Genomic DNA, 12,949 nt, shown 5'->3' on the forward strand with positions numbered 1-12,949 from the left:
GAAGAGCGCAAGCCCTTCCTCATCGTGCTGTTCCTGTCTGAATGGAAAGTTTCAACATCCCACTGCTGTATGGCCAGATGATATGTAAACTATGTTTCTCGGCTGGATAAAGCAAACCAGTGTCTCGCTAGTAAAGTTTTGAAGGATGAGGACTGCAGTCAAAGTAAAGGCGATTGCGGTGACATACAGGAGTCGTACATTAAGCATGCGTGAGTCCCTTATATTGATGCGCAAACAAATCAAACAAATCACATTGTATTTATGCACAGACACTTTTTAGAACATTCATGTTGTTTTCACACACATTCAGGATAATGTTTTGATTTGTCCTGTGTATGGTGCTGTGTACTTTAGCATATATGCAGGTCAAGGTGGTTGGTTTAGGTTTTTTTGGCATCTTCATGTGGTCCTGTTCAGTATCGCAACTTGACTTGTCTAAAATGTAGACAAGCTCTTTGCTGTTGCACATACTATACACTGTAAATTCTTAAACGTTTTTTGCTGTGATTTTTTTTTTTTTATGGGTGCTTTGGTATACATAAATGAATGAATTATATGGACTCATATCATTTGGTTATTTGATGTCCTTTTTTGTAAAGACAAAAGGGTGTGCGATTAATCGCGATTAAAAATTTTAATCTATTGACAGCCCTAATATATATATATATATATATATATATTAGTGGTGGGCATAGATTAATTGTTTTAATCTAGATTAATCTCACTGTAATCTTGGCATTAATCTAATTAATCTACATTAAAATGGCTCATTTGAATTCTGCCGAAGACATTCAGAATATGTGTGCTACCCAAATAATGACTAAAAGTAATCTGCTATTTTGTACGACAAAGCAGTCAGGAGTTAGAAGATTAACCTCGGTGGAGTTAAACTTGAAAAATTGTGTATATTGACATCTTTCCACTTTTAAAACGACATTGATTCTCATGTTCATTCATGTTTATTTGATGCTATAAATGGACTCGTAGGAAGAGATGATCGGTTTACGAGCCTTTTAAGCTGAGGGGCTACAGCAATCTGTCACGACCAGGGTTTGACATTAACTTTTTTGCTCACCAGACACTGTGGCTAGTGGTTTTCTAAAGTTACTAGCCACTCAGCATTTTCACTGGTCACAATTTTGATGTTGGTAAATTATATTTTATATGATTAAAGTTGACTTTGTTATGCTTAAATTACTTTATTTTGAGTAATTTTACTTAATTTAAAAGATTTAAAACCCTTTCAAACTTTTAAATGCAGATTGACCACCCAAATCAAGACTACATTGTATATCATCTGGTATGTGTATTACATCTGGTATTGTGTATATAGAATATTTGTATATTGTTTGTCTACACCAGTCAGGAGTAGTGCTCCTAATCTCGTTGTATACAAATGCAATGACAATAAATGCTTTCATATTCATATTCATATTCATGTACAGGTGGCCAAGAGGTGGACAATATGAGTATGGGCTAATATGAGATAAGTTATTTGTGTTAGGCTATATAAAAGAACAAAGAAGCAAATTACAAATACAATAGTAAATTAAAAATAATCTTTTTTTCAGATACAGTAGGTTTAAGATATAGCCTACATTCATTTAACATGTTTTGTTGTTTAATTAACATTAATGACCTATTTAATTGGGCAGCTGAATGCATGGACGTAACTGACGCATATTCAGTTATTACTCACCTGTTTACGTCCACTTAAGCCATAACCGACTGTATTCACACGAGATACTCCACACCATGGACATTTAGACATCTGTGTGCACGTGTATTTGACTATTTAGGCGCGAAGAGAACTGATCGCGCTCGCGACAGAAAGAGAGAGAGAGCGCTTTCTTCACTAACTGCACGTAAATAACGAATTGTGTGATTGGATTGTAATTTTGTGCTACGACGATCTTCAACGATCATTTGGCTGTAAACTGATATTATATTCAACCCGCCCAAGTGGCAAGTGGGAGTGGCTGTCTTACCCGCCAGCCTAAAATCTACCCGCATTTGGCGGGTGTTAATGTCAAGCCCTGGTCACGACACATTAAAGAGCAACAAAACGGTTTTTATTGTTTGAATTTCTTTAAAATCTACACAGCTGGGACTTTGTTTAATATCATAAGTAACCTGCGCTGTCTTGTCTGTCGACGTGTTGTCAGTATCCTCTTTGCTCCGTGATGCATTATCACTGTGTGTGGCATGACAGCGCCAGGGCTTGTCGGACAAAGCAACAGTAACAAAGGGGGGCGGGTCTTTGCGAAGGGTCAATTTGGCTAGGTATACATCCGAGCTAAAATATCAAGGTGAAAGTCATCATAGCTTGCGTAGTATAGACCCAGCTCCCAACCCAACTTTGAGAATAGATTAACGGCAATATTTTTTTTATCGCCCGATAAGAGTCTCACGTTAACGCAGCACGTTAACGCCGATAACAGCCCACCACTAATATATATACAGTATATATATATATATATGATAAATCTCATATAGGATGATTTGGTTGAGTCAATTAATCTGCTTCCAAAGCATACTAGCCTGACGTGGTCATACTCAATTCTAGTTCGAATATGAGTCTGATACTGCTCCATTGGGCTTTGATTATGGGGGCGTATTTCAACCGATCCAGGAAAGACCTCAATTGGATAGACCTACAACCAATCAGAGCTACAGAGTAAGTGATGTATGTTGAGCGACGCATAGTTGTCAACAGAACTCAACTGCACACATGCTGGAACTAGTAGAAGATGAGCGTAAACAATCTTTGCCGGTGTTGTAAAAAGAATAAGTATACACGGAGTATACTTAAGTATACTTGCCAATTAATGCGCTGTCGATATCTTCTATAACGGACGCGATGGCGGAATCTACACATCTCAGTTCTTCAACAACAGCCATCATTGTTGTAAACTAATTCAACCCAAGCGCTCTTTGATGAAGTGGCTAATTACGTTTCTGGTGATAATCTGTCAATCATCGCCCTGACAAATATGATTGGCATAATTACTGCTCTACGGATCGAGTCCAGACCGAACTCCCCGACCTCAAAATGTTGTGGGCGGGGCTAAGTTCGGCTGGCATCCAGGCTAAAAGCATACCGGTGTTCATTCAGTCTTCAGTTTCAGCTCATGCAGAACAGCAATGCCTGACATTACTGAATTAGGTCTTAAAAGTGACAGCATCCTAATATTCTTGCTGCTGCCTGTGTTTTTAATGTTAATAAAACTACAAGACAAAGAAAAAAAATCGCTTACGGTTCTTTACTGAACAGCTTTTGTAACTTTAATAAGGATTAATCCATTTAATTTACAGTGAAGACAGGTGTTATTTTACATTTGATTAACTTATTAAATTTCTGTACCTGAAAACTTGTTTGTTCTATTGTATTTATTTATGCTATTGCTCATAATTTCATTATTTGTTAACTATATTTGAATATATATGGGTTAGGCTAGTTAATTAAAGTAATATTAATTGTTTTAACTATTAAAACAATAGTTTTTTAAGAAAGTTTTTTCTTGGTGTATGTGAACATTGGAGACACATTCCATTCTATCATTTTGAAAATGTTATGAAAACGTTATTTCTGAACATTTTTTAAAAAAAACTAAAAATGTCCAGTTTTTTTGCGCATTAAGAATGTTTTGTCCTAACATTTACATAACTTTTAAAGAACTTAAGTGAAAGTTATGGTTAACAGAAGATATGATATTAAAGATAACTTTATGATAACAGGGTTCCCTGTTAGCTGGGTATGCAGTAGAAAAGCAAAAAGTTTTTGAAAACTGAAAAAAGGCTACTGTCTTGCCTTTTGCCAAATAGATAGGAAAAATTTAACACCCATAATGCAATGGGCATGTTGCATCCTAGGCCACTCCCACCAGTCTGCTATGGATACACTTGACCAGATTCAAGGCGGTATGCCTTGCTTTAATAGGAAATATTAAAGCATCATTTATTCATCCAAAACTTTGCCAAATTCCTTGACATTCCATGTTATATTTCATTTTTATGACTGGATCCTGTGATTATGTCCGTGTTTTCCACATTGCAGAAATCATAGTGCCTTATTCTATGCAAGTACATGAACACATATCAAAAAATATGTTGCAAATGCCATTGAAAGCTAAAATATGTAACTTTTGGCTCTCTAGACGTTTAAAAACTGCAGTAGTCTGATAGTGGTTTTGCTAGTCTGATTGCATTATATACTGAACTCACGCTACATGGCTATTTATCAGTTCAATAAAATATCTTACTTTTTCAGAAAGAAAAAAGCTAACTCTGGGTCACTTTTAAATCTTAGTTCTTCAGTTCTTGCCACCTCTGAAGAGCCAAGGCAATGTTGATTTTTTTGCTTGTAGATGCTTTCTGTTTGTTTATTTGTTTGTTTGTTTTTTCCCATTGTGACACTTAACTTTCAGCTTTATCCAACTCCTACACCATACACGTGCCAGAGTAGACAGAGCTACTTTTCTCTGTTTATAGGTTTATAAAAGTGCATCTGGAAAAAGACATGGTTTGGAACATGGATTCCTTTGCACTCTCTGATTAATAACACTGTGATTTTTATTACATAGTGAAGCTTTAATGTTAAGTTTAATGGCATAGATATTTGATGGTAACAGTGGTATCAGCCCCCTGAGTACTGAAATCTGTTACCACAATAATGAAAGACTGCACATAAATATATGTACAGCAGGACCATACACAATCATTCGAAAGAGCACTTAAATCTGTGTACCAGCACAGAGTATGTTTCTGACATAATTATTAATCAAGGTGTGATGTGTAGGGTTGTTCCGATTCCGATACTAGTATCAGAAATACCACCGATACCAGAAAACATTCTAGCATCGGTATCGGCGAGTAATTAAGCTCATGTACCGATCCGATACCATTTTCTTAAACAATATGTAGTTGTGCCCGCTATCTTTGCTTAACGCAGCAAATCGGAACTCAATTCTTCTCAGAATGCAAACACAGGACGTTGTGCTGTGTTGCCATAAGCAACCACTGTTTAGAGCAGCGAAGTGAAAAACAGGGTTATTTATTAGAAATAAAACTAAATAAGATGCTAAACGAATTAATTTAAAGTGAATCTGAAGCATACCTTTCTCATTCGGCACTGTTTCCATTTTCGAGACGAATGCTAAACTATTAGGCTATTTATTATGTAAGCTTTGTACTTCACTCGCATTATCGACATCATTCTTCACATAACAGCACAGTCAGGCGGTGGTCACAGGACGGCAGATTGTATTACAGAATTACATTGAGCAGTGTGTTTCATATGTTTGGTTGATTGTATTTTATTTTAATATTTAACAAGCTGAGCTGCGATATCAAGTAAGCAATGCAAGAATTTGTGTGTGTGCGTGCGCATGAGGCGCCGTCGCGACCACTGGAACATTTTTTCCTAAACTGTACTTTGTAATTTATGGTTTATGGTCGTAATTTAAAAGCCAGACATAATTCATACATTTACAAAAGACATTTAAATAACGAAAACAAGCAGAATGTCTGTTTCCTTTCCTAGATCGCTGGAGTGCGCCACAATGAACCACTTTCGTTTTGTTAATATGTAGACCTAATTATATGGTGAAATATTTTGCGTAGCCTATAGGCCTAAATATTCCCTTTTGTTGTATATGTGTTATGTTAGCCTATAGTTTTATTCTGAACCTCTGCATGTACGTGATGTGGCGTTGTGTGAACTCATGTTCTACATATCCTGTAATTTTCGCTGGTTTCAAAACGCACATCAAGCTGCATATTAGCCTACTTGACATTCATTTTTACTTAAATGTAGGCCTAATGGTGACATATATCATCGGAAAAACTAATGCCAGGGCATTACCATTGTAACTTATCTAATCTATGATGACATGACAGGTGAGCCTGAGCGCGTCAGCACGGGCATATCTCACTTTAGAGCGTCAGCATGGGCATTTCACTCACGTTGGATGCGTCAGCGTCACATTTGCATAGGCTGAACTATTTGAATTCGTGATTAGTTGACTGCCAAAGCAAAATATTAAATAGAACGAAAAAATAACGTTATTAACTGGTTAATGGCCATTTCAAATGAGCATTTCTGTTCAAAACGATTAAATCTGATTCAGTTTCCGTTTCTGGTTACGTTCCGGTCAAAATTTCGTTAGTTTCCGGTTTACGTTTTCGTTCCTTGAACCGGTTCAGAGCCCTGCACCCTGGTATCGGATCAGTACTCGGTATCGGCCGATACCCTAAGCTCAGGTATCGGAATCGGTATCGGGAATGGAAAAGGGATATCGGAACATCTCTAGTGATGTGACAATCATGTTAGCTCGATTCAAGAGCTTCAGGAGGGGAGGTTCGTACCATGGAGTTACAGGTCAGGGACGACTGCAATTTGAAGACCTTGTGAAGGCCAGCCGCCTCTGCCTGTGCCAGCTTCTCCTCTGTCATGCGCACCACGAACTTCACTGTGGTGTCAGTGTGGTATTCCTTATAGTCGCTGATCAGGGGAGGAGTTTTATCTGTTCCTTGGAGCATGGGCTCAAGAACCGACTCCTTATATGCCTGAGAGAGAGAAAAAAAAGATATAATTTCTGGCATCACCAGCACACCAGAATTCCAATAAATAGATCTAATGTCATAAAATCAAGACTTCTACTAGTGACCTTACCTGAGTCCAGGTGCGAACAGGAAGTTCAATAATCTCAATGGTATTTTTGTCCAGAACGGACACTTCTCCACTGACCAAATACTGATTCTGTCCCAGCTCATGAATGATGCCTTTAAAGTTCTTGTAGCGGGGCAGCTAAGAAAAACATAAAGAGAGGCACATAATAAAAAATCTTAACAATCTGAACATGAGTTTGATGATCCCTCCATCTGTCCGAAGATATGGTATGTGGTGTTGTATGGCTGTAAGTTTCAATAAGCAATAGTGGCAGGTGTTTATCACTGTTGCTAGATAAGGTCTCAAGACACAAACATGCTAAAAATGGAAAACACTGGTCACATTACTTTTTAACTCATGTTTTGGTTTTACTATCATAACGTAACATGGACAGAATGGCACTTGCAATTCAGCTCTGCAAATTAGGCCAAATTCCTAAGCCAAATTCACCCTCATGCCGTTCCACACCCGTAAGACCTTCATTCATCTTCGGAACACAAATTAAAATATTTTTGTTGAAATCCAATGGCTCAGTGAGGCCTGCATAGCCAGCAAAGACATTTCCTCTGTCAAGATCCATTAATGTACTAAAAACATATTTAAATCAGTTCATGTGAGTACAGTGGTTCAATATTAATATTATAAAGCGACAAGAATATTTCTGGTGCACCAAAAAAAACAAAAGAATGACTTATATAATGATGCCCGATTTCAAAACACTGCTTCAGTAAGCTTCGGAGCATTATGAATCAGACTCGGATGAATAATGATTCGGATCGCGTGTCAAACCACCAAACTGCTGAAATCACGTGACTTTGGTGCTCCAAACCGCTGATTCGACACACTGATTCGACACACTGATTTATAATTTGAGGGTCATCTTTGACAGCACCCTTTCATTTGAAGCTCACATTAATAATATAACCAGGTCTTGTTATTTTCATCTCCGTAATATTGCTCGTCTCCGTCCATTTCTCATTCTGCACAGTTCTGCTATTCTTGTTTATTTGCTTGTCACCTCTCGCATTGACTACTGCAATTCTCTTTTAATTGGTTTACTACACAAATCTCTTCATAAACTCCAAATGATTCAGAATTCTGCTGCTCGTATCATAACCCGGACTCCATCTATACAACATATAACCCCATCACTTCAACAGGTTTATTGGCTTCCTATCAAATTCTGGATTGAATTTAAAATTCTTCTCCTCACTTACAAATCTCTTCATAACCTCTCTCCACCTTACCTTTCAGATCTCTTACAGCCTTACATTCCTTCTCGAACTCTCCGCTCTACTTCCTTGGGTCTCCTCCATACACCTTCAGCTCGTCAAACCACCATGGGCCATAGGGCCTTTAGCCGTGTTTCTCCTCGCCTTTGGAATTCTCTCCCAGTCAACATCCGTGATTGAGACTCGTTACTCAATTTAAAGTTAAAACTTAAGACTCATTTATTCAGAATAGCTTATCCTTCATGATTACTGTGTGCACTCAAGTCTAGCACATTTGTTTTTTGTTATTCTTATAGCTGTCATGTTTTGTAATTGCTGCTTTTTACTTATGGTTATTGGCATTTACATTTATTATTTTAATATTGTTCTTGTGGCTATTTCTTCTTGTTGTATGGTGACCTTGAGTGATTTGAACAGCGACTAAAATAAAATCTATTATTATTATTATTATTACAACGCTGCAAAGCTTACTGAAGCAGTGTTTTGACATGGGCCATCACTATATATTCTCGTCGCTTTATAATATTAATATTGAACCGCTGTACTCACATGAACTGATTTAAATATGTTTTTAGTACATTAATGGATCTTGAGAGAGGAAATGTCATTGCTGGCTATGCAGGTCTCACTGAGCCATAGGATTTCAACAAAAATATCTTAATTTGCATTCTGAAGATTAACAAAGGTCTTACGGGTGTGGAACGGCATGAGGGTGAGTAATAAATGACATTATTTTCATTTTTGGGTGAACTAACCCTTTAAGTAAAAAAATATAGTGGATACCGTGATGTAAGTTTCAGTGATTCTCATTATATCACAATTTAATGCTGTCACATTCCTAATAAACATGCAATAATCAGTAAAAGAGTGAGGATGAAGTGTTACCATGGGTAGGGGGTCCTGGTGGTTGAGCATACGGTTGATGTTGTTGACAATCTCTCGCGGGTCATAGTTGGGGATCTTGCAGGCCCAGCCAGTCCCGATACCCTCAGCTCCGTTTACCAGTACCATAGGAATTATGGGTATGTACCACTCTGGCTCCACCTTCTGGTTGTCATCATACAGAAACTTCAGCAGGCTGGAGTCCACAGCAGGAAACAGCAGTTTGGCCAATGGACTGTGAGAAAAAAGAAAAAATGATTTCTTGTACAATTTTGGTGTGTTTATTTGAAGATACTAATCGATCAAATAAAATTATGTGAAAAATACTGTGTTTTTTTACACGCGAAACAATCGATAATGAATATAATTGGCAACGGATTTGATTATTGATTAATTCCATCAGTGTGCTTCATAGAACAAGGAAGTCATCAGCCCGTTTTTATGACAGTGGAAACAGCGGTATACAGATAAATAAATTATGTGAAAAATACTGTGTTTTTTTACACGCGAAACATGAACACATGTTATATTGCACACTATAAACACAATCAAAGCTTCAAAAAAACACGAAAAACGGGACCTTTAATATACAGCCTATTATGTTAATAATATAAATAAAAATGTGAAAAGAAAGAAGCTTTTAATAAATATTTTTTAATGTGCGTGAATAAATCCAACCTGTTACCGATTTAAGTTTCACTTCCATGATCTGTGACCGGCAGATGAGCATCTTCACGGCAGGGATTAAATCTTCAATAATGTCTGGGATAAAGTGTACAATTGGATGCACTTTGAAATGGTAAAAGATGATCAAAAAAACGTATGATGCAAGTTGTGCCAACAGCTCATGTCCTAGAACTCAACAACGACAAACATTGTGGCGCGCTTCTGCCGGCCAACGAGCTGACTATAGCGCACTATTTGAAAAGACTCAAACGGACGCAGGCAGATCGCGTAAAAGACTGGATTTTTGTCTCTCAATCAGGTAGGGTAGCTACAAGTGATTTCAAGCCAGATGTAATATGTTTTTTGGATGCTGTGAATGTTTACCTAAAAAGACTGCCACTCCAGTTTAGCGTTTATTGTCTCTGCAGTTAAAAAGACAAGTTGACAATTCTAGCTTTACTTTCGTTATTTTAATAATTTCTTTAATTTTAATTTATTTATTGATCACTCTGGGTTATCTAATTTAACTATTTCTGGCTTGTGTTTTGAATATATGTTCCCCTGCACTTCAGGCATTTTGCAGTTTGACTTGATCATATTTCATTTTTTTTAAGTAGGGTATTTTCATTTATTAGAACGGTATATTCTGTTCTAATTCAATTCTGTAAATTAATGTTTGATAAAAAAATTATATATTTTTTTAAATTAAATTATTATTATTATTATTATTTTTTTTTTGGGTGCATCAGTGTTGCGCTGTAGATTAATTAAAGCTCGCACAGGCAATTTAACCGATGTAATTTGATTTGCCGACATATGAAATGTATATCTATCTGCAGTGTGGCCTTTCTGCAGTTATAATATATATATTTTAAAGTTTATTGATCCAAAATGTTTTTATTCATTTTCTTCTATATCTTTGAAAGTGTTCTGTACATGTTTATCCACTGCCTTTCATTTGTTTAAAAAAGATAAAAATCATTGTCAGTTTCGTCTATCACTTGACAGGCAGTTTGGTCGGTTTATTAGAAAGATGTTTCTCTGTGCTGTGTGTGAAAGAAAATAAAAGTTGTCTTAAGCCGCGGGTAGACTATAGCAGGCCTTACTTAATTTTCCGTGTCCCGCTCCATCTCGTGCACAATTCAGCGCGCACGAACCTTTCAAAGTCTGTGTGCACCCCCCCCCCCCCCCCTTTTATGATTCGACTATCAGTCGAATATAGGCAATCTGATTCGAATCGGATTCGACTATGTAAATCCGTAGTCGAGGACACCCTTAATTGCCTCTAATGGAATCAAAGTACTTTTTATTACTGGATTTTTTTCATCTGATTAATCAAAGAAATAATCAACAGAAAAACCAATTATCAAAATATACATTAGTTGCAGCCCTAAAAAGCATCATCATGAAGATCTCAACATTTCTCAGATCTGATCATTATTAGAAATGCACCATTATACCTGGTCTAAGCACTCACTTCACAAATTATTAAATCAAAACAAATAAAGTCTTACCTAAGCATAGTGAAGATGTAACGAGGGCTGGCAGCATCTTTACCGCCATTGATACGGGTACCAAACTGGCCAAGAGGCTGAAGGATGTTGATATTGTTGCTGCCCACAAAGTTTTGGGCCAAATTCACGATAGTCATCATCAGGGCTTGCTGCACAAAAGACAACATTTCTTGTAAAAAAAAAAAAATCTTTAATTCGGTTCCATTTTAATATTAATTTCAATAAATAAGTCTACATTTGATTTCTAGTAATTTTCAACATTATAAACAATTCACAGTTTAAAATACATATTTTAAGGCTGATATGAATCTGCATTTTAATCAATGCATCAAGAAAACCAGTAAATCATTGCACTAATAATGACCAAGAACAAATTAAAGAAGAAAGGCAAAGAAATGTTTGCTACTAACTTCACCGTGATGGTATGCAGACATCTCAGCCACGGATCCGGCCAGCTGGGCCACCTTAACCTCCCTTTTATCATTCCTCTTCAAACAGGTGAACAACACTTTTCTCTGACCTGGCTTCAGACCTGCATACAGCAGATAAAAGTAAAAGTAAAGTAAAGTTTACAAACCCAGTTAAACTACAGGCAAACAGCATTTGGAAATTTCACATCTACATTATTATCACTTTGGTCAAACATAATTAGAACAGCAATTATTCCACATAAAAAATATATAAATAAATAAAAATGTATTCACTCAGCTAAGAAGAGAAATCCAGAGTTTAACATGTTAAAAAAAGTAAATGAAGATACACACCATCAACAAGTGATGGAATCGAACGCTCATTGTCAGAATTGGAAAAGAGGATGAGTTCTTTATTGATGAAGTCATTGTAGGACAGGTGTCGTGTTGCTGTGCCGTATAGGTATTGCTGTGATAAGAAAAAGATGTGCACAATGAAAGATCAGAAAATTATTCATTTTTAGCAGTAGCGACTCATACTTGACAGAAAGATTAGTTTAAGTTTTAAACAGCTTGAAAAATCTTTAAATATGTATTGGCCTTATGTAGTTTGTAGAGATGGGAAAATGCGTAATGTGCAAAATGCATAAAAATGTGTAATTAATATCAGAGGTGGGTAGTAATGAACTTTAAGAGTAGATTTAAATGTGGGTACTTTAACTGGAGTACATTTCAAATGAAAAAAACTGTACTTTTACTTTGTAGCAGTGGGTGACATTCCTCAATTAATTTTAATACAATATATGTTACATGTATTCTAAGTGTGTTGTCTCTTTTTTTTCTGGGGCATGAGTGATGTCTTTCACACAGAACTAGGCGCAGGGCAATGGAGAAGTGTTTTTAAAAGTTGTACTTTTTTTATTTAACACAGCTTTCTAAAAATGTGGAGCTCATGCATGAGAAATAGAAAAAGAAACGGTATCAAATAGTGTAATACAAGTGGAATGCAAAAACTTGTTCTGTGTGAAAAAAAAAAAACTTTGTTTCGCTACTTCTATATAAAGGCTGTTTTAAGAGTGTTATGTTTATCATTAGAAACATTTCTCTTTCATTTGAGCTGTAGTGTGTAAATGTACCTCAGGCAATCCATGCATCCTCCTCTGCCGTCTGTCCTCCATGAAATTAGTCAGCCACTCTTTCCTGTCATCCGTTTTCTTCTTACTGAAGGCCTGAGTAGTGTTCACAGACAATGTTAATCAATATGTCAAAGTTATATGAATATGAATTATGAAAATTAATATCTTAATAAATAGTAATGTTGCACAAAACACAGTACAAACAAGATCCAACATTATGAACAGCAGTAAAAAAAACTAACCAGTGTAATGGCAGCATCATCTTCGGTGCCATTGTACTTAAACATAATTCGATGTCTTTCCATGTCAGCAAAATATTCCTTTGCTTCTTTGCTTGTGCTGGTACCCAAACCTGACAAATATGCAGTTAACATATAGTGAAGAATGCTGCTTGCTTTTTGACACAGATTCTTTCAAATAAGCAGGAAACAGAAAACTA

The 12,949-nt window shown here is 36.4% G+C and overlaps 1 protein-coding gene across 6 annotated transcripts in view; it reads right to left on the reverse strand.

Annotated features, from left to right (window-relative positions):
• top2b (DNA topoisomerase II beta) overlaps window positions 1-12,949 on the reverse strand; it is a 79,596-nt gene that overhangs the window by 17,790 nt on the left and 48,857 nt on the right. For all 6 annotated transcript variants that reach the window (XR_010897247.1, XM_067410874.1, XM_067410875.1 and 3 more), the window contains 8 exons: window positions 12,753-12,862; window positions 12,511-12,603; window positions 11,729-11,843; window positions 11,375-11,496; window positions 10,965-11,113; window positions 8,788-9,019; window positions 6,674-6,808; window positions 6,367-6,567 (listed from right to left, as the gene is read on the reverse strand). Coding sequence is in view for 5 of the 6 variants with exons in the window: in XM_067410874.1 (XP_067266975.1) it covers window positions 6,367-6,567; window positions 6,674-6,808; window positions 8,788-9,019; window positions 10,965-11,113; window positions 11,375-11,496; window positions 11,729-11,843; window positions 12,511-12,603; window positions 12,753-12,862 (1,157 nt within the window). In the remaining variant the exon portion in view is untranslated. The remainder of the gene's footprint in view (window positions 1-6,366; window positions 6,568-6,673; window positions 6,809-8,787; window positions 9,020-10,964; window positions 11,114-11,374; window positions 11,497-11,728; window positions 11,844-12,510; window positions 12,604-12,752; window positions 12,863-12,949) is intronic.

The sequence above is a fragment of the Chanodichthys erythropterus genome, chromosome 15 (genome assembly GCF_024489055.1).
Source record: "Chanodichthys erythropterus isolate Z2021 chromosome 15, ASM2448905v1, whole genome shotgun sequence".
Taxonomy (NCBI): Eukaryota; Metazoa; Chordata; class Actinopteri; order Cypriniformes; family Xenocyprididae; genus Chanodichthys; species Chanodichthys erythropterus.